Source organism: Lynx canadensis, chromosome B4 (genome assembly GCF_007474595.2).
Source record: "Lynx canadensis isolate LIC74 chromosome B4, mLynCan4.pri.v2, whole genome shotgun sequence".
Lineage (NCBI taxonomy): Eukaryota > Metazoa > Chordata > Mammalia > Carnivora > Felidae > Lynx > Lynx canadensis.
In genome coordinates, this window is record NC_044309.1 from 100,814,074 (window position 1) to 100,837,097 (window position 23,024).

The following is a 23,024-nucleotide window of genomic DNA, read 5'->3' on the forward strand; positions in this document are numbered from 1 at the left end:
CAAGTTCATTGGAGACTGGCAGGGTTGAATTTGAATTCTGGCTCTGCTATTTTATTAAATATTTTTATTAAATATTAATATTAAATTTATTAAAAGTAAGTTATCTTTCCAAGTCTCTATTGAATAGGAAAAATTGTATAAAATTTACTGGAGTTGATGGTGAACATTAAAAGGGTTTTGCATTTGGAGTAAATAACCTATGTGCTTAAAACTCTGTGTGAACTCCCTGTGCTAGGTCATTGAGAGGTGGAGAAAAGAGGCTTCTAAGCCATTTTCCCTGCTTCCATTCGTGACATGTAGTATAGAGTTTTTTCCAAGTGGGGCTTTTTTTGCCTAGTATGTTGTAAAGGCAATATGTTAAAAATGACATTTTAAAATGAAATACACTGAAGTATAATTTTGAAAAATCAGAGTGCATTGCAAAGAGTATAAATAGAAAATGATGTGTGAAACTTTTATTACTATCAATAAATCTGTGTATGTGCTGTGTGATCATGTCTTCAAAGCAACACTGCGCATTTCTTTCTTTTGCATAAAACACACCATTAGCTCCCTGGGCTTTGAGATGAGCCCAGACTCCCACCAGGGCACGGCACATGTTTTCCAGCAAGCCTCTGTCTATCTCGATGGCCTTCTCTCCTGCCACCAGATTCTCCAGATTTCAAGATGCTTATGCCTGGAGTCCCTGCTGCATGATCTTTCCTCCTACTTTGGATCTTGAAACGGATTGAACGTTATCACCTTTTGGAGTAGCCTTTATTCACATTGGTAAACAATGAAGTAGTGAAGAAAGATTTAGGTGACTTTTACTCTCAATATTCCCGGCTCTTCTGAATTCTTTGTCAGCCCTTTAACTTACGGTGTTTCTCAATCATGGCCAGTTCAGACAGTGTTCCTTCCTTGGATTCACCTCATACCACATCCTCTTATTTGGTTAACTCTTCCTAACCTTTCAGCGACTAGCTCAGTCTTCCTTTTAAGGAGAAAAATGTGGGGGTTAATGACATGGCTCTAGTTTTGATATATTCTCTCTTTATGACTTTGAGGCTGTCAGTTGAATGCTCTGATCAGCATCTTTCTCAGTATAAAATGGTATAGTAATGGCAACTTCAGATGAAGATATCTAAGTGTTAGTTAAGTCTTAGTTACTGATAACTTTCTCCTTCCCTAGTTACTTGACCTCTGGTCAGGAATAGGCCTTTGTTCATGCTTCTCCAGGAGTCTGTGGTTTTCTGGCCATAACATTCCTTGCATTACATCGGAATTGCTTCTCTCTCCTATAAAACTATATATTTTTAAGGACCCAGACATGCTCAATGAATAGTTAATTGTCAAATACATGAATTAAAATAAACATGAAGAATTTTAATCAATGCAGAAACATGACTGCATTTTTAAAATTCTCTAGATGAATTTATATCTGATTAAAACCTTTGGCTAAAATTTATATTACTATTTGAATTTCGTGATGGGACAGGAGTTCACGCACACTGAGAAATTTTACCTTTTTTTTTTTTTTTGGTTGAAATCACATTTATTTCATTTATATAGTGACACTACCAGTACACATTTATAATGAAAAAATAAGAGTGTAGTTAATAAAAAATAGCGCAAGTCACAAGAGAATGTACCATCCAGAGATAACAAAAGTTAAATTTAGTCTATATTCTTGTAGACATTCTCTATGTATGATTCATAACAGCATTATCTGGCACTTCAGACATGCCCTAACCGGGATGCATTGCATTTGTAGAAAGAACTCAAACTTTGAAGGATTATGTCTGCTACCTGGTTTACAGTTATTTAACTTTTTATACTGCAGTGTTTTCAGAATCCAAGGGGCAATAGAGGCTTTTCAATTCCAGCTAAAATTCAGCTTTGTAAACATAACTGCAGAGAGTAAAGACTGGCATGCTCTTTTCTCATGGAGCAATTTTGCTCTTGGGAACTCTGATGGGCATGACCGGCCCTCCTTCTGATACCTGTCTACCTTATCAAAGTCAAACTTAGCCCTCAAGTTTAAATGATTGTTCTTCTATGAAGCTTTTCCCAGGTCTGTAGTGAAAATTGATAAGTCCATTCTCTCTACTGCCAAAAAATATTGTTTATAATCCTTTTTTAGAATTTATCATATTATGCCTTGTGTTGTGATGGTTTATGAATCTTTTTTTGTCTCCAGCTATTTTATAAGCTCACAAAGGCAAAGACTTTATAATTCATTTTTATATCCCTTCACCATCTAGCAGAGCTCTTTGCATGTAATAAACAGTCAATCGTTGCTGAATGAATTTCTCATTCATTGTTAAGCGTTGGTGCTGATGTTAAATTTAATGACAAACTATAAAGTTGATATTAATCATACCCAGATATTTAGGACCTAAATATATTTTTCATTAAGTATCGATAACTAAAAGTGAAAGAAACATGTGAATGGACAGGATAGAACCTTGTTAATATTGTGAAAGATGTCTCCAGTCAGACTTTCCAAAACAGACTATACCAGTTTCATGGTAAAAATACTAAAAGGATGGGTGTCATAAAACATGCAGCTTATAAAGAAATGTGGTAATTAAAATTCTGCATTTTTTGGAATAACTTATGAAAAAATATAAATATTTCCAATATGTCCTCTCACTACGTTTAATGTTGAAAATATATATTGACCCTCAGGGTTAAAAAATTTTGAAGGCACAAATACACTGATGACTATCTACAGCTTTTGTAAGTGAAAATAATGAAAACCCTTCTCTTCCTCATTTGAAACCCAATTTGTGATTTAGCAATATGCATGCTCATATTTAGCAAGTTCACAAGGCTCAAGATAAATGTACATTTATAAAATTAGATGATCAGCGAAATTTGTTTTTGAAAAATGCCTTTGATTTTTCACAAGAGTGTGGAAAGTATTGCAAATGAGTCAGTGCTCTTTAGAAAAGATCCAAGGGTCATGGCTATGTCTTGAAATTCATGTTTGCAACACTGAGCATAATTCCATGCATAAAATAAGTTGAATAAATGCTTGATGAATGAGTAAGTGAAGGGTTTGATTTTATAAAACATAAACACAATTAAATGATAGTGCTCCAAAATACTAATATTAATTATACAAATAGAAACTACTGAGGTAAAAATATGAACCAATTTCTATTGAATTTGTGTCTTCAGTAAGGAAAACATACAGCAGTCTATTTTTGTATTTATTTGAGGAAAGTTGTCTTTTTGTTTAGACATTGTGATAACATCAGATATTTTCATACAACCAAAAGCCTCAAGGCTCAGTGCACCCAAGCATTTTGAAACCTCTGACTAGATCTTATTGACTGGATTTAGAACTTAGAAATTGGATATTATTGAGTAGATTTATAACTTAGAAACTTTGTTTTATTTTTATTACAAAGTCAATATTTTTATATATTTTATGTGGCCATGCTTAAATTGAACAGGAAGAGGGAGGCAATATGGGTGTTCTGGGCCAATGAAACGTAAGCCATAAATAGACCCAACAAATTGTGCATGACGTAGTAGTAGATAAATGAATAAAAGTCTTAGAGTGACTAGGAGGTATGGATGGGACTTTTTCTTGAGCCATATGAGAAGGGTGGTGCCCAAAGAACTGAGAATGAATTTTTATGTATTCCTGCTATAAGGGATCTATATAAAATACCACAGGCATAAGATGTAAAATGCATGAATTCTATAGTATCATGGTCATCCTTGACTCCTCACTTCCTCTTACAGGCCATATCTTCCCACCAGATTTCTTTAACTTACGTCCAGAATCTGGCTCACCTTCACAGCCACCACCATTGTCTTAAACACCATCGTCATTCACTTAATTACTTGGAACAGCCACCCATCAAGCCTTCATACAAGGCACCCATTATATGCCTATATTTTCAATAAAATAGGGGCTGATCATTTTATTTTTATTTTTAATTGAAGTAAAACATACATAAAAGAGTGTAAAGTACTCTAATATGAATTGAGGTTAATAAAAACATGGAAAGTATAAAAAATACTCCAATCTCAAGTATATAGGTGATTGCTTTTTTAAAATGTATATACCTGTGTTGTCACACTCGGATCAGAACAAAGGACACTTTCAGCATGCCTGGTCCCCTCCTGCAGATTTCCAGACTTTACCCTTCCAAAGTTCATCACTATTCTGATTTTGTTTTCATTATTTACTTTTACACATCTTGGATTTCATGTAAACTGGGGATAAAAAGTATGCACTCTTTTATTGGCTTCCTCTGTTCATCTTTATATGAGATCTCTGCAGGTCAGTTGCTTAATCTGTAAAGAGGAAGGTAGGCTGACCCTGGGAGCTAAAATCTGACAACAAATTGATGTTCAGCCCCAACCCACAGAATTTCTGATTTATATTGTCTGGAGTCAGGCACAGAGAATTAGTATATTTTTAAAAATCCCAAAGATAATTGAACCTGTATACTCTGAATCAAATGATGTCTCTCCCCTCCCCTTTCCTCCCCATTTCCTCCTTTTCTCTCCCCCCACCACCCCTCCACTCCTTTCTTCCAAAAGTACAGGGATGGGCTGGCCACTGCTCCTTTTTACCTCTATTCTTCCTGAAGTGTGCACTGAGCACCTATCAGATACTAAACACCATCTTAGGTTGCTGAAACTACATGAGTCAACAAAATGTAGTTCCTATGTTCCAGGGGCTTGAAGTCTCAAAAACCCCATGCCTGAATATATAAACAAATATCGTTGAATATATTATAATAGAGTAGGCTTTAATAGTCCTACTGGAAATTAAGTATTCAACTACTTGTTCTATTGCTGTTACTTAACTACTATACCAGTAATACAGAACTGAATTAACTATCTTGAATTGTTGGTACTCATAATGAATAACTATAAAGGAATATCCCAAAATGTTGAATGCCCCTGATAAATCGCTATGTAAGGAATATAGAATGTATTTTAAATATTTTTTTCCTCTACTCTTTTAGGGCCCTTTTATTTTCCTTTCTAATTTATGGTGCATGCTGAAAGAGCTCTTGGTCTCTGATACCCACTCCGGGCACCAGTTTGTTTTTAAGTGGTTTCAAAGGTAGCCAAAAAACAAAAACAAAAACAAAAAACAAAAACAAAAAACCTATCTTACATTCTTAATTACAGACTCTATCTATTAACCTTTTGTGGTTCTTACAGTGAATTAATCTGTTCAGGTATAATAAAAATAACTGAAATTTAGGCAATAATAGCCTGTGAACATTTTGCTGTAAATTATGTATAAGTTTGGATCAGGAATCTTCCTATTTTCTGTAAAAGGTATATAATTGCTATGGAGTTAAGAACAGCAAGACTATTAGGGTGAATGTTTGAAAATATTCAGTTCAATTCTCTTTCTCAGTATTAGACCACAGTAATTATTTAGTGTGTTTTTTTTACTTGTTTGTAATGGTCCTGGAAAAAAAGTTCAAAAGAATATTTTAGATGGATACAATAGAATATCATCTTTTTCCCATTTCTTTTCCTTCCTCCTCAATTCCTTCCTTCCAAGTCTTATTTTATAGTAGCAAAGTGAAATGTAAATAAAGAATGTAAAATATATTTCAGCACCTTAGCATTATTGGATATTCACATGCTAATGAGCAAACAAGGTCTGTTTGATCCTGTTGGACTTAGTGACTTCAAATCTATTGTTTCAATAGAATAATTTAAATAAAACTTACTTTTTGTTTTTTAGTAAAACTTATTTGGAAATAAATCCGTAAAATCATTTTTCACAAAACAAATGTGTAGATCTTGGCTGCATTTTTAAGCAAAGAATATCTAATTGAATGTTATTAATTTAGTTTTGCATAAAATTACATTTAAAATGGAATGTAAATTGTTGTCCATTTTATAAGGACAGATTTTTAATCTCTTTTTTTTTCTTTTTCTTTTCTCTAAGAGACACTTTGACCTTGCTGTGAAGCTAAGCTAGAGAGGACATTGGCAGAACTTTGTATGTCCATATGCATAGATTTGGATGATAATTTAATATGACAGAAAACAATACCTTGCCAAGGATTAACTTTAAATCTTCTATTTACTTTAGAACTCCAAGATTTATGGAATACCAAAACAACCCAGGGAGATGACTCATAAAGAAACAGGACTTTCTAGTTTCCTATACTCTTTTACAAATTCTTAGCTGTTTAACTTTGTTGTATAACATGATGGTCAGTATTGAGGTCAACCTGTAAAGTAACATAAATCAGTCATTTGGGTTTTGTTTGTTTGTTTGTGTTTTGTTTTATGTTTTTTGTTTGCATATCATTCTAAATGGTTACAAGCTAGTAATCATGTCAAAACTAACTGTTTAAAAGCCATGGCATCACATTTTTTTTTTCAGTTGATTTATTTATTTGGAAGAAAGAGCAAGCAGGAGAGGGGTAGAGAGAGAGGGAGAGTGAGAGGGAGAGAGAGAATCCCAAGAGGCTTCATGCTGTCAGCACAGAGCCCAACGTGGGGCTGGAACCCATAAACCGTGAGCCGAAACCAAGAGTCAGCTGAGCTACCTAGGCACCCTGGCATCACAATTTTACGTTACAAAGACAATACCTATATTTATTTAATCAGAGGAATATACAATTGTAGAAATACAAATACAGTTTTAAAAATAAAGACTTGCTATGATTTAAGATGAAAACTCGCTTTATTTCTTTCATGCTGTATCAACCCTTCTGGCATATTACCAAATCTCACTGATTGAATCTCAATTACCTACATCCGAACATTCCGTAACTTGCATAAGCAACAGTTTTCTTCTATGGATGCTTTCGTTGAGACTTATTTGTGAAGCACAAAATCCAGATTTATGTTAAGTAGGTGGGTTGCTAATTTGTAAGAATGCCATTCTTGATCAGGCCTCTATGAATTGTTTGTAAATACCACACTGGACAATGCGAGCTTTATATTCGTTCTTCAGTTAGCCGGAAAAATTCTAGTTAAACTCTGGTAAAGATCTGTAGTATGAAATGAATGTAAAGTATTCATTCTTTCTTTATCTTACTCTCTGGTTTCATTTTAGCTCATTTGTTTATTTAAAAATAACCCTCTAAGTTGCTTTTTCACTGCTTTTCATATTACAGATTGAAAATGTTGATGTCTGCCTTAGTTTTCTAGCAGCCAGAGGAGTAAATGTTCAAGGTCTATCTGCTGAAGGTAAGAAAAGGCATAGTTGTCACAAATAACACCTAAGTTTGTAAAAAAAAAAAAAAAAATTTTTTTTGTATTACAAGAAATGCAAAGTGGGAGCACAAAGTTTCTTAATATATAAAGGAAATCAGTAAAGTTTCCAAAATAATAGAAACATAAACGCAGTGGTTATTAACCTATGCTTTAATTATTTATATATGTTTCATATTTTGCCAAAACTGTTACTTACATGAATAAGTGTATGAGAGAGGAGTAGATTAACAAAAAATCTTTATGTTATTGCCAGTGTATAGTATTTTTGGAGTCTTAAGTAGAGGGATAGATGTATACATAGATAACACTGTGTAATAGTGGACCTAAATACAGGTAAAAATAGTATAATTAATTTGAAAATACTATTTTGTCAATAAAATTTCTATAATATAAAATTGGTAGTCCTAGTTGGAATATTTGGTGAGCTTAAGTTACGCACCATGAGGTCTTAAATAATTAGCACTAACAATATTTAATAATTGTTATATATAAAAGCTTTAAAGTCATTAAAGGCTTAAAAGATCATCATTAAAATACAGAAAAGTGGGAAAAGACTGAACTGGTACTGTCATTTTTTTTTTCTGAGACTTTCTCTTTCACATATATTTTTAGGAAAACTTTTCAAGTGTTATTAATGAAATCTAGTTGTTAAAATTATGAAATAGCAAATCCTTTGAGATCTGCATTAACAAAAACCATCTTATTAGAATGTTAATTTATATATAAAAATTCTGCTTAATACTTGTATATACTCTGACAATTTAGATCTGTTAATGTTTTTACTATGATTATTTTCTCCGAATAGCCTTTTACCCGACACATACTAGAAATATCAGACACCTCTGTTTTAAAATTTTTGCTGTCATTGGAAAAAGGAATTATGTGGCTTCTGAAATACAGTGAACATTTAGTAGAATTATTGAGCTTTCCCAATTTTTCTTCTATATTTATTTTTGTTTTAAATTTCTTTTATCTTTTATATTTATATATGTTGCATAATATTAAATTACTCATTTGGTGGCCAACAAGTTTAGGTTCAAACCTAACTGATGGTTCTATAATTTTGAATAGAAGCTATAAAATTCCCCAGGAAAATATTTCACTTTTTTAGTGGTTAAAAGCAGGTTAGAAAGGCTCCAGTTTGTTCCTTTTATGTCTCTTCCTTTTCATGGGACATCCTTTATTAACATAAACCCATTGGTCTTCATTTATCTTCTAAAAGTATTTGAATGCTAAAAATGATTTTCTAGGGGCGCCTGGGTGGCGCAGTCGGTTAAGCGTCCGACTTCAGCCAGGTCACGATCTTGCGGTCCGTGAGTTCGAGCCCCGCGTCAGGCTCTGGGCTGATGGCTCAGAGCCTGGAGCCTGTTTCCAATTCTGTGTCTCTTTCTCTCTCTGCCCCTCCCCCATTCATGCTCTGTCTCTCTCTGTCCCAAAAAATAAATAAATGTTGAAAAAAAAAATTTAAAATAAAAAAAAATGATTTTCTAAATTAATTAAATATGCATATTAATAAAACCAGAGATTTTTTAAAACCGCTATGATCATCCAGGGGTACATGGGAACATTAATACTTTCTTACTGTAGCCTCTTATCGATCAGACTAATTCTTCTATATCATGGCCACTGTGAGAAGGTTTGGCGGGGGCAGGATTCTCATTCTCATTGTATATGAATAATGCCACTGTGGACTCCATGTGACATTTATAAACCATCAGAGAGCAAGAAATCAGAATAGTTTGTTAATGTCCCTACACTACAAAAAGGAGGCATAAAACCCTGACCTCACAGGAGGATGTATATTTTATTGCCAACAGCATGTTTTATTTAGAATGTGATTATAGGTTTCATAGCCTTATTTCAGACTTTACTTCCATCTCTACTCCTAAGTTTTAAGTTATAACTACAAGAGAAAAAAAGCTAGAGTCAGATTGTAGCTTACTTTGTACATTTAACTTTTTATTCAATATTAGAAACGTTTATAAAGGAGCTTGATGTATTTCTACTAGGATTTATACATTTACATTTATTCAGTTATGTTATCTAATGTCATGGTCTTTATTATTTATTAATATATAACATGAGTTATAAATAAAAGAATTGGAGTATTAAAAATTAATACGATGTTGACTTTATGATATATATGTGTACTATATATCTATCTACGTCTATCTATATTTATAGATAGATAGCTATATTAATAAATTTATTGTTGGGTGATGTAGGACTGCTATAAATCCAGTTGCCATTACAAAGTACACCCATACCATCCTGATTTATAATGCAGGACAACCAACATTTAGGTGGCTTTTTTTCTCCACTTCAGAGCCATCACTATGTTGATAACAGCTGTGTATTTGTGAGGGCAGCAGAATGCTAAATCAAATGATTAGCACAAGACAGCCCATCCGTTTGTAGGAAGAAGCAAACTCCAGAAAAATTGCAGTTAAGGATCAGCAAAGAGCATTGCTCATCCAAGTTTTGTTCTCTGTACCCCCCATCCCGTGACTCAGTCCCTGAAGCTCCAAGCTATTCGGAAATGCTACGTGTCAGAAATTCACAAGTGACTGAGAGACTCTAGTTGCATTTCCATCTTCACAGATTTAGTCTAAGACAATGGCAACCAGAATTTCAGTTGTAAAACAAATAATAAAAAGGAAAACCACATTCATCTGTATGTTTTTACTGTTTGTGTATTTTCCCTTTGATACAGAAATAAGAAATGGAAACTTAAAAGCCATTCTAGGGCTGTTTTTCAGTTTGTCTCGCTACAAGCAGCAACAACACCATCAGCAACAGTATTACCAGTCCTTGGTGGAGCTTCAGCAGCCAGTCAGCCACGCCTCCCCTCAGGCAGAAGCCAGTCAGGCCAAAAGCCAGCAAGATATGCAGTCCAGGTAAGGAGGGAAGCAGAGATGTGTTTGAAATCAACGTGTCTAGATACAACTCGTTTTTACATGAGTTTTTGTTTGTGAGTTTGAAAAATCGATTTATGTCGTTGTATCAGTGTTATGATATTTTTTGACTAATGTGACACAAGTTAAAACCACTTTTCTTTTGGTTGGATGAACAACATTTATCACTTCGGGGATGAAATATTTATGTTTGTTTTTTAGAGATGATTATGGTTTGTATCAAAGTGTGTGAAATGTCTTTCTTGTCAGCGATGCGGCAGGTTATTTCCTTCTGCAAATTATTACTTAGAATGTGCTATTGAGTCCTACTCTGTACTCCTACTCTCTACTCAATTATCTTTGAGTCTTTTGATAAATTCATTAAGTCTGTCAAAAGTTTCAGATCTGTTAAACATAGGGATTTGAGTGTTTGGGGACATACTGTTTTTAATGTGTGTGTGTGTGTGTGTGTGTGTGTGTACTTATAAACACACATGTATGTGTTCGTCTGACTTGATACTGTTGGCTCATTGTAGACACAGCCTGGGGTGAGGTGTTGACAAATCACGGCACCTTCCTTACCCTTCTATTACTGCCGTTTTCCAATTTGGACTTTCTATCAGTCAGGGTTCAGCCAGAGAAGCAGAACCAATAAGGGATTAAAAGATTTATTGTGAAGAATTGGTTTACATGATCATGGGGACTCCCTAGGCAAGTCTGAAATCCTAAAGGCAGCCGAGCAGGAAAGGCAGGCTGAACTTCTCTCAGCATGAGCCAAAACTTTTATATACAGGTGGAATTTCTTCTCTCAAGTAAGCTTCCATCCTGCTCTTAAGACCTTTCAAGTGGGGAATCAGACCTACCCAGATTATCTCGGATAATCTCTCTTAAAGTCAGCTGCTGTGGATTTTAGCCACATCCACAAAATACTTTCACAGCAGCACCTAGATTAGTGTTTGATTGAATAAGTGGGACTGAGTTGACACATCAAAAAATCATCACAGAATGAAATTAAGTTAACAAGTTTCATGCATACTGCTCATTTGTTCCTCATCAATGACCAGGGTATCAGGTCATTAGCTCTATTGTGTAAATAGCTGATTGTTTTTCCTTAGTGGGGTGAATGTCCAATATGAAAATACTCACCATGTTGAAGAGTATATATACATATCAAACATATGTAAATATTTAACTTTTTCCATCTTAGAAGACAAACCTGAAACTTAGTAACACTCAGTTTACCTTGAATTTGTTTTTGATATTTAGTATCGACTCAAAAAGTTAAAGTCCAAATTACATTCACAAAGCACACGCCCCATCTTTATTGTCAAATATTCAGCAGTTCAGAAATCTTCTTCTCTTTCACCTGTCAACTAGCCCTTTCTTCATATTAGGCAATATTTCTTTTCTCTATATGAACATGTAAACTCTATTCCCTTTGGCAGATTTTATTCACTAATGAATTATTAAATCGATATAGAAAAATTAGAATTTTATCAAAAAATATAGGGTATACTACAGAGTTCATGGAGTGATAAAAGATATTTCTCATTACTCAATGCAGATATGTTTCTGTTCTTTAAGCTCGTCTGGGCTATTTATGATGTAAGTGAAATTATGCAAAAGTCAAAGTGAAAAAAAATACGGAGTAAGTTCTTTGGATTTCCTTAAGAATGGAGAGGAGCGGGGGAAGGAAATAGCTTTTTATTATGTATTATTATTTGGAGGAGTTGGTAGAAAGAGATCTGGGTTGTAAAAACTGCCAGAAATAATAATTCCTAGAGTTTGGTGTAAGTTACTTAAACCACGGACAAAAGGCAGGAATAGTAGTGGAAAAAACATAGGAAGTTAAGTGGTATGTATTGTAGAAAACATGTGACCTCTGGAAGTGATATGGAGTATCATTTGTCTTTGCTTTACCTCATTCTATTTCTGTATCTGCCATGTGGAATTTCTTGCCCAGAAGTTCTCAGTGGTTATGACCCTTTTGGGGAGATTGTTTTTCTCATTCTTACTGGATATGCATGACTATTATGGAATTGTGTTTTTTTAAGATACAAAACCCTATATAGTAGGCATGGTAATTTTACACCATTTTGGGGAGAGCCTGCTTATTTTTTTCTCTGAAAGGTTTTGAGGAGTATTCTTTTCACCGGTATCCTTTAAGACTGAGGCACACTCCTAAATAATTTTTTCTTATGATAAATTTAATTACTTTTAATTACTTTCTAGACCAATAATTTATAAATGTGGAGTACTTGCTGTAGTAAATATAGCACTTATGTCTCTGATGTAGAGGGGCTACAAGTCTTAATTTTAATAGAATTTATTATATGTTTTGAAGAATATTATTTCAAACATTAATACTTATTTCCATTTGTATAGATTTGGTCAGAGAATAGCCTATGAATTAGAATTTATGTGGACTTATGTACAACAATCGTTGTATGTATTTTTCAAAAGCCCGTAGTGATAATATACATAAGAAAGGATATCTACTATATGTCTTTATAGTAGAACCAAGATAATTAATGCAGAAAAAAATAACCCAGTGACACATTTATCTTCATTCTCCTGAAGTGTGAGTCATGAGTCATGATTTATGAAGCCTTTCTGTTGATTCTAAATCTCTTCCCAAGTAAATAGCTTAAATAACTGGTTGCTATAGTATTCTGGATATTTAGCCAGAAAATGTTCTTATATTTTTCTCTGTCAACTCCAAAAAATTTTAAGGGCACATTGTTTCAGTTCAGTGAGAGTTTTATTTTGTTTTATTCTTTTTGTTTATTTAAAATAAATTGATGTAACTGTATATATTCCCAGAGTATTTTATACATTAAGAATTTGTAACTTGGTTTTGCTATTTTAAAAATAGCTCCAAATGTTTTCAATCATTTGGAACATCTTTCATTTAAACAGACACTTTGACCTAAAGGTTAATAAGTATACAAGAGAGAAAATAAAACATGAACCAAGAGGAATCGAGTGTGGGTAACAGAGTCTCCTTTTTTGGTTTCTCAGCTCTTTCTCCTCTTTCGTGTGCATGTTTGTGGGTATGTAGGCTCACATACATGAGAGCATACCTGCGTGTGTGTGTGTGTGTGTGTGTGTGTGTGTGTGTGTGTAAGTGTGTGTATCCTGCTTAGGTGGCAACAAGAAACTTGCCTCTAGAATCAAACTGCCTGAACCTGGATCCCAGTTCTCCCACTGCCTAATTGTGTGGCCTGGGGCAACTTGCCTGACGTCTCGGTGAAAGAGACGTTTCACCTGAAGTTTTTTTTTAGGTTCACTGGGTCAGTACAGCATAAGACACTGTGAACATATCTGGCACAGGTCACTCTCTGCTCAAAGCCTTGCAATGGTTTCAAATAGCCCAGGTTTTCTCCCACCTTAGGCAATGTGTTCTTGCTGATCCTTTGCCTGGAATACTCTGATAGCTGCTTGGCTAAATCTCTCATCTGCCTCAAGTCAGCCGCTCATCTGTTGCCTTCCCACTGATGCTTACCTAACCACCCTTTTAACCCTGCCTGCGTCCCATCTCTGCTCCCCATTGCACTTCGCCATACTTTTTCTTTTTTTTCCTTAGCTTAGCCTTAATCAACCTTTAACCTCAAATCACTTCTTATATCCGTTATTTATTATTGCCACTTCCCTCTAAAAGGCAAGCACTATCAGTACAGCAAGATTTGTTATATCTTAATTACTGGTGTGGTAGTACTCGTAACAGTAATAATAATAGTAATAATTATAATAATAAGCACAGGGCCTTACACATAGTAGTTTTCTACGATTATTTCTGAAATGAGATAATGTAAGAATTAACAAATCTGTGTTCCACCTGTTTCCAATTTTAAATAGAAAGATGGGTAGTTGCAAGTGTAAGTAGTTCCAAATGACAATTGTGTATATTTATAAAATTAGTAGAATAAAAATAATTAAACATATCCTTGACTTGGGGTGGTCATGTTATTAAAATACAATTGGTTTCAAAATGATGTACAGTGGAAATTCTTATTATTCCTGGAATTATCCATTTGTAGTATCTATATTAAAATAAGGCGGGGACTCGGATTGTAAATTTCTTAAACGTTCCCCGGGAATACTTGGTTATATCTGGAGTGATAAAGCCTTGATTAATCAAGACTTCACTTCTCAAAAATGTGAATATATTTAACATAAAAATTAAATTCTTTTTGTCAATGATGTTTGGAAGGACTTTGCATGAGTAAAGATTAAAGATCTTGCTGGATTATGTAATGTAAAGCATCCTATTTGCATTTATTTAATGTGAATATAAGACTAGTTCCTCCTATTTTTCTGGCTTTTCTTTTTATTTTGAAAATAGTAAAGACCCTTTCTTAAACCAACTGGAAAAATATGAGAAATGTTTTAATAAAATTGATAAAAATCTTTAGTAAGAGTTGAAGTCATCGTTCTTTTCTGTAAATTTGAACTAGAAGATCAGAAGATACTATTTCTTTTTCTAGAAAAAAAGTAGAGAAGAATGCTTTAATTTTCAAACTCAGAAAATTCATTTGATCAGTAGGTATGTTTTGGGCATTCAGGTTATTTCTGCTAATCATACTTTTCCATGTGTTGAGTTTTGACCATAGAGTTCTAGTTGACATGGAAGATGACAGGAAGTTTAATTTCACCCAAATCTTACACAATGTCTGACACATGAGACCAGCCAGGAATGAGCAGAATGCATATCATGAATGGATAATCTTCCTAAGAATATCTGGTAAATCATTGTAGTGAAAGAAGATTATAAAACAAAAAATTATTTTTCTTATGTCTTGGTCCAGCTATACATGAAGTGTTAACATGATACTATGTGTAAAAGATGATGATTTTTATTTGCTAAAAGCTTTAAGAAAGAGGGTTTTTTTTCTTAAAATGTGGGCCTTTTTGCTTAATTTTTATCCAGATGATTAAATAACTTTCCTTCCTGTTATTACATAGTGAATTTTACCAACTCGCAAATAGTGATCACTGAATCACATGAACAGAGATTTCATGTTTTATAGAAATAAAACATGTGAAAAAGAAAAGAAATTAAGTGTAAAAGTAGAAATAGGTAAGAAATCACATAGATCATAGAAGTAAGAAAGGCAGCGACGAAGATATATCTTTCTGAACTACCATAACAGCTATTTTGAGAATTGGGGAGATTATGATTTCCGCAGCTGATCATTTGCCCTTCTGCTTCTCATTTGTAGGAGAAAATCAAATATGTGTCCACTTGCAATTTATACGAACTTTCTCAGAGGACTCGCACGCCAAATAGCAAAATCTATGGACACGTGTTCTTTGAGTGACTTATCTATTCCCTGTGCAGCCCCTTGAAAAGGTTCCCGCGACCCCCGCCACACACGTTGCTCTTGGAACCCTCTTTCCATTGAGGACATTTGCCTGTCTCTTTTCCAGGAAACATCATTTCCTTCTGGGGGATTCACTCAGAAACTGGGACGGCTTACAGCTTTTCAGCCTGGGGTTATAAATCTTGCAAAGTATATTAAGGAAGTTTAATTTAAGATGACAGGAAGGCTCTGGTAATTTAAGCCCTCGTGAACCTGGCTTCAATTAGTTTCTTAACTCAGCTCTGTGTTGTGGCCTATAGTGTGCTCTTCAAAAAAGTCAGTGAATCAATTAAACTTTAAACAAACGAAACGCAAAGGACATTTATGAATATTTTTTAAGTGGGACTTTTTCTTTTCTAGAGAGGAATAATTGAAGGGATAGAGAGTTTTTGTTAATTGCCTGATTTAGGAAACCAAGAGAGTGCAATAATAAAAGAGCATATAATACGCACATACACAGTTTGCTTACGTTGTGCTTTTATTTCACTGCTTAAAAGGCTTGACGACTACTCATACTTCTGTTGCTATAGATGAAGCAGCATCTATACAGTTTTGGTTATTTTAGAGTCAGGCAAACGTGGGTTTAAATTCTGCCTGCCAATTCCCAGTGTTGTGGCATTGAGCAAATTATTTTAACCTGTTCAAATACCAGTGTTCTTACCTCTACTATTGGAATGGAAGTAACTGCCTCATGAAGGCATTGAGAAGTCCTCAGTATAAAGTATAAAGTGTATATCATGTATAAAGTGCCTCCTTAGCACAACACTTGGCATGTAATAGACACTCAACTCAGCTACTGACGCTATACCTTCTCCCCCTTAAATATCGTGTCATATGTATAATAAAATATATTGACCCATGTTAGAAACCTCAAGTCAGCCTTGTCTCTCCCTTCTCACTTTCTCTGATCACTTCTGTCCATTCCACTTCTAACTTGTATTTAAATATGTGAAAGTAATTCAAAGTAATAACATCCTCATTATTAAAAACAACGGCCTGATGCTCAGACCGTCTCATGCCCAGTCTGATAAACCCTTTAGTTATTATTAAAGAGGTAAACACTTTAATTATTTCAGGTATTTCCTTTGGTAGTTACTCCCATATAGCTAAATAAAATACTTCTACACTAGTTTTTATTCATTAATTTGGTCATTCTCTTTTGATTCACACACTCCCCATCTCTCCCATCCTCCATTAATGTGTTCCATACATATTTTTTAAGCACTTAGCATTCTTCAGACACTCTTCTGGGCACTTGAGATACAGCAGAGGACAAAAGAGATTAAACAATCCTTGCCCTCTTGAAGCTTACATCTACCCTAGTGATGGGAGACAATAAAAAATTAAAATATGTATCACTAACTGGACAGCTGATGGTGGAGAAAAACAAACCAGAAAAAAAGATGCTGTGTAGAAGCCATATTCCTGCAAATTTAAATATGGAGCCCTCACTCAAATGACATTGAGCAGAGGAGGTAAGAGAATCAGCAGTGTGGCTATCTTGGGAGAGAGAGTTTCAAGCTGACAGAAGACAAGAGCTGAGACCTTGAGTTAGGAGCTTGTCTGGTTTATTTTAAGAAGAGTAAATAACCCAGTTGGGATGGATCAGAGGGAAGGAGGCAGGAAAAGAGTAGGATTAATTCAGATGAAGAGCAGGGAAACACTAGCGTGATGTGACCCTTTTGCCACTGCAAGGACATTGGATTTTATTCCAGGAGAAATGGGAAGCCACCATATTCCATAAAGAGGGGTAAACAGGTATAAAAATCAAGGGGTCACTCTGGCTGCTTTGTTGGAAATAGTTTTTAATGGGGAGAAGGTAAAAACAAGAAGGGGAGAAGGTCATGGAGAAAAGCTTGGAGTACCATATTGAAAGTGGAGAGGAAGTTAAGTTCAAAATATATTTTGAAGGCAGGGTCAGTAGAATTAGCTGACAGATTTGAAGTGGGATTGGTAAACAGAGAGGAGATTCTCATTGGAAAGGCAATTCCATTTACTGCAAAGGGAAAGAATGTGGGAGGGGCAGATTTGGTATGGAGAAAGATATTTACTTATCGACATGTCAATTTTATGATGTCTACTAGGTATATACAAGAGGAAATACGAAGAAGGCAATTGGAATTGCAAGACTGTATTTAAGGGACAGGTGTAGGCCATATATGAAAATTCTATGAATACAAACATATAGAAATTATAAAAACTGTGAGCCTAGATACAATAAAGTCACCAAAAATCTGTATGCAGATGAAGAGAAGATGAGGACTGGGGCCAAGAGCCAGACTGTATTTAGACGATGAGTGATTGCAAGACCTGCTAGAGGAAACTAAAAAAAGGGCAGCCTGTAGAGTCAGAAGAAAACCAGAATTTGTTTGCCTGGAAAGCAAGTGAAGAAAGTAGGCTAAGGAGAAGGAGGAGATTAATAATAATAATTTATATGTAGCCCCAGTCACCATTCTAAGTACTTTATATACTTATTAATTATTCCATTCCTCACAGCAACCCTCTGATATAGCTATTGTAAGTAATCGTAGTTATCAGATTAAAAACAAAACTGGAAATCGAAAGACCAATTAGATTGCACAAAGTTTCATGGTTACTAAACTGTATATTTAATCCAGGCGATCTGGGTACAGAGTTTGTGGTTCTAACCATTGCCTACCTACCTGCAGAATGTCAACTGCCTCAAAAATTGCACAAAAGCAGGATGAGCACTGAGATCTGATTCCGGGATTTTTCATTGGAGACTCTGATGAGAGCTATTCAGTGGAGTGGTCACTGTGGTAACTTGATGAGAATCAAGGAGAAATGGACAATCAATGGAAAAGGAGAGAGAGAGGAATTAGAGGTGGTCATTAGTGTGTGGACAGGTCTTCCTAGGATTGCTACTAATGTAGTGAAATTTCACTCTTTTTAGCTCTTTTATTGTTTAACTTTGTAACTTTATATAATGAAGGAACATCTTTGCTTCTCTCTCACTCAACTGTAGAATATCTTTGGGTGTTCTGTATTATAAAATATGGCTATTAACATTTCTATTCAGTTCTCCGCCTCCACTAACAATTTCCATCCTCTGTCATCTGCACTCTTAAAATTAAGGCTCATAAGATTTACATTCTATTTTGTACAGATTGATTCCAAGATTTTTCAAACCAATGGAGTACTTCTATAATGGGTATTAGAAATATGTTCTGCGGAATCAAAACATATACTGTGATTCTTTCCTTTTCAACAGCTGTCTTGAGTTTCTATTGAAAGTTGATATTTGTTTGAATGCAGTCAGTAACTAATAGACAATTTTAAGAATGGTCCAGGATTGCTCTGTGCTGACAGTGCAGAACCTGCTTGGGATTCTCTGTCTCCCTCTTTATCTGTCCCTCCCCCACTCACCCTGTCTCTGTCTCTCTCAAATAAATAAACTCAAAAAAAATTGAAAGAATGAGCCAATGTTCATTTAATGATGCTTTAGAAGGATGAGTCCAGGTGTATTGAGGAACCCCTCCATGCCAGCATTCCTTTTCTTGGATTATTCAGTTGTTGGTAGTTAAAATTGCTTCTTGTTTGTTTGGAAGGTTAATTCATTGGTTTGTTTATATCCGGCCATAGAGCGGTCATTGATAGTGATTGATGTGGATATTTGATTAATCTCCTTTTTGTAGTCTCTTCATTTTACCTCCAATTTCCTAGTCCAGCTTTCCTCCTTATTCTTCTAGACTGAATCCTCCCTGCATGTGTACACTGGGATGAAGCTTCTCTTCCTATGTGTTTTCCATTAACATTACTCCCTTTATTTTCAGTTTTTCAAAATCTGTTGAAGTCTCTTGTCCATTGATGGCTCTTGTCTTCTATCCTGTTATTCTTGATGTTGTGAATTTAAATCTTCAATATTCCCTTTTAAGCGTGCTAATGGCATCACATTAGGGAAAACAATAACATGAATTTGAGTCTCAGAAGGCATGGACCGAATCATTTTTGGTTCTGATAACTTTCTTTTTTTCTTCTTTAAAAAAAAATAAAAATCCATTAACTGAGTCTAAGTCTCCAGATGGATAATAAAAATATTGTAGTTCTACCCTACTTTTTCGAAGGAGTTAGGAGAATATAATGTATAAAGTATTAGACTGCCTACTAATTTCGATTTTAACTTAAGACTTATGTTTTTTGACATAAATGTATAAGTAAAAACAATAGTTAGCCAGTGTTTTATAGTTTGCTCTTAAAACAACCAACAATATGATTTGTGTATCATCGTATCCTGTGACTCAGGATAACTTGTAATTTATTTCTTCAACATTTTACCATAGGACATTTTCACATCCTTTTTATATATTTTACAAACATTGTCTCCCAAACACTAGATGTTGTTTGGTTCGATTTGATTTTTAGTACGTATGGGGGCACTTCTCAAATAGAGCACTGATAATGTAGACTTAATTATTATACCTCCGGTTTTTATACCATATGAAATTATTTTATATTAATCTGTTTTCCACTAGAGACTGCATTCAACTTACTGACTTAACAATAGAGAATGCAACTGTCATAATAACTATAATAATCATGCCAGTATGACCATTGAATTATTTTCCCGTAGTTAGAGCTACATAGAAAACCAAATAGTAATCAGGGGATGACAGGGTGAGCACCAAGTTAGATTTAGGGGACTTGTAAACATTTCTGTAGCTGAGACAGTCTTGCCTATGAGACTTCAACCATTAGTCAAGGGTCCCTCCTTATCATAAAGCACACTGTTAACATTTGCCTCTTCATATTCCATTTCCTGAGCTTCCCCTTCTGACAACCCCCACAGGCTCCCCCTTTCTGACTGACCTCTTAGTCTGAAAAGATGTACAAACACAACCAGCCCTCTTTCCCTGCGAGAACTGTCAGGTAGACTCTGGACCAAAGCTCACCATCAGAGATATTTTGAGACCACAGCCACTCCTTCATAACATGAAACTGAATGTATTGATGATTACATTTGTTTTGCAATAAATTGAGAATAGTCCAATTATAAGAACCCTAAAAAATTGACTTTTTCCTAGATCTTCAAACTGTATAAGCATTCAGTTACATAATTATTTTATAAGTATAATAAAGTCATTTTCAGAAACATGTACTAAGAAATAGTTAACACATTTTGTGCTTATTAATAACAACACTTTTTAAGTCTTACAAGTATTAAGTAATTCAGATTTTTCACTAATCAGGGTAGTCTTTACCAAAGTAGTCAGGGTCCTGTGTGTGTGTGTGTGTGTGTGTGTGTGTGTGTGTGTAGTTGCATTAAAATGAACTTTTGGAATGGAGCATTCAATTTATTGTAATACAATTTTACTCCATGCTGAAAATTATAAGTGGCAAAGATCCATGGAGCAAGATAGTGCTTTGAGCTATGTGTAAGTAAAAGCATTGTTGGGAAATTTCATTTATGGTAAGATTGTGAGAGAAATATGAGCCTGGTTTCCTGAGTTGCCCTTTATCCTGAAGTTCTACGTTCCTAAAAAAGCATGAGACTTTGATGCGGTAATATCTTACACAGGCATCTCCCTCTCTAGTTACCGTTTTGAGATCCCACAAAAACAGACCATGCAGGTGGCCTTATTAACTGTCAGTTGAAATTTAAGATAACACAGAGGTTATAATCTATTTACATACCATATGTCACTAATGGGATAAGTTATCACAGTAACCTGTCTCACATATAATCAGGATGATATTTCAGCCACCCAGCTACTAAAAAGAAACACATGTGGATGAAAGCTAAGTTTCTGACTCATCTATGGATTAGGCAATAACTGTTTTCAGTGATGTCTCAGCTAAATTGAAGCATAGGGACAGAGTATTTTTATCACATACTCTGATGGTGAGTATAGTTGTTGCAGAATATCTTAAATATTTCTGAAGGAACATATTTGGTTTTGAGGAGCAAAAGATATTTTTACAGAAGTGGTTGAACACCTTCATCTTTCTTAGAGCCAATAGCTTGTCAGTTACCATTTTATAACACTGCACAAGGATCCTATAAAAGGGAAAATCTTTATAATAAAGGAAGAATTTGGTGTAGAGAATTCTTTGAATCTTAATTCTGAATGCATGGGTTTTTATCTACTCTTATAAATTATAGGATATATAAGGATATATATTTTAATCTATTTCAGTCTTAAAATGTTAGTGGATGTGCTTTCCTATCTTCAAAACTTTTTATTTTGTTGTATCTATTGTTGTCTAAAAATCTTTTAAGACTTTGTTCCCATGGACTTAGTTATAATATATGTTGGGTGACTTCTTCCAGATCTCAAGCTATTTTCAGTGTATTTGGAAGGGAATAATTTCTAACTTTTTAACATGATCACAATAAAAGTACAATTGGGATTTATAAATTGTCCACTAAAACCCATATCCAGGAAATTTCTTACTTTCTATTTTGTGATTTCTTTGTAGGTCTCCTTGGTCCCTTGGGAATAGTGCCATTAAAAAGACAAATGTGATTTTATGATTAAGTGTGTTTTTCTCTTTCTTTGAGAATCAAAAGCACAAAATGTCTGACTACATAAGGATTCTGTAGAGGGATTTTTACTCATAATATGTTTATGTGACTATAAGACTTAATGGCAAATAGACAAGAGAGGAAGAAAGGGTGCTTCCAAAGTAATTTTCTCTCAAGTTTCTTAATATAGATGAGGAGTTATAAGAATGTATGTAGATGAAAAATTGCCTTTATATTCTACCTTACTCTAAAAAACTTATTCAATCACTTTTGTATTAAGTACCTACACTTTAACTCTTTTGTGCTTGATTTTTGTTTTAATGAGTACATCACCGTGCAGTTGGGCTTAGTCAAAGAATGCTATATGGAAATGAAATGAAATATTTTAATGAAAGATGATATTGTTCCTAATGATTCTTCATATGTTACATTAGAGCCCAGTGTTCTTTTTCATTGGTGACTTAAAATTTCAGCTGTGACCTTTTAGCAAACAAAGAGTCAGTCCCCACTGTGTGCCAAGAATTATGTTCGATGTGTGGTTGAGATATGGTGATGATTTTACCATTCAAATTGCTGACAATGTAATAGAAACCCTAGATATTTAAACAGATAGTTCAATCAGGGTTTGCTAACTAATCCAACAGAGTTACTCAGTGACCGCAGTTAGAGGAAAGAGCTCATATGAAGTCACTGATGAATTAAATGCCATTTATATTCAGGAAACTGCAAGTATGTGGACAAGGAAACAGTGTGAATAGAAGTGTGTTCTGAGTATCCATTGCTGTTCAAAAAAATATCCCAAATATAGATGTGCAAAGCAATAACCATTTGATTATACTCATGAATTTTGTGAGCCCAGGAGCCAGACAGGGCACAGTAGAGATGGCTTGTCTCTGCCCCACAGTGTTGAGGACCTCTACAGGGAAGGGTGGAGTGGCTGGGGTGTTACAGACTGCTGGGAGACAGAACATCTGTTGCTGGAGAACCCACTTCCAAGGTGACTTTTTCACTCAATGTGTCTGGCAGCTTAGTGGGAATAGTGATTACACAAAGCTTCCCCCAGCACGGCAGTCTCAA

At 34.6% G+C, this 23,024-nt stretch overlaps 1 protein-coding gene across 2 annotated transcripts in view; it reads left to right on the forward strand.

Moving 5' to 3' along the window:
* The window catches only part of NAV3 (neuron navigator 3), a 596,222-nt gene that overhangs the window by 355,233 nt on the left and 217,965 nt on the right, over positions 1-23,024 (forward strand). For both annotated transcript variants that reach the window (XM_030323286.1, XM_030323287.1), the window contains exons 4-5: positions 7,107-7,179; positions 9,920-10,103. In XM_030323286.1, the coding sequence (XP_030179146.1) occupies positions 7,107-7,179; positions 9,920-10,103 (257 nt within the window). The remainder of the gene's footprint in view (positions 1-7,106; positions 7,180-9,919; positions 10,104-23,024) is intronic.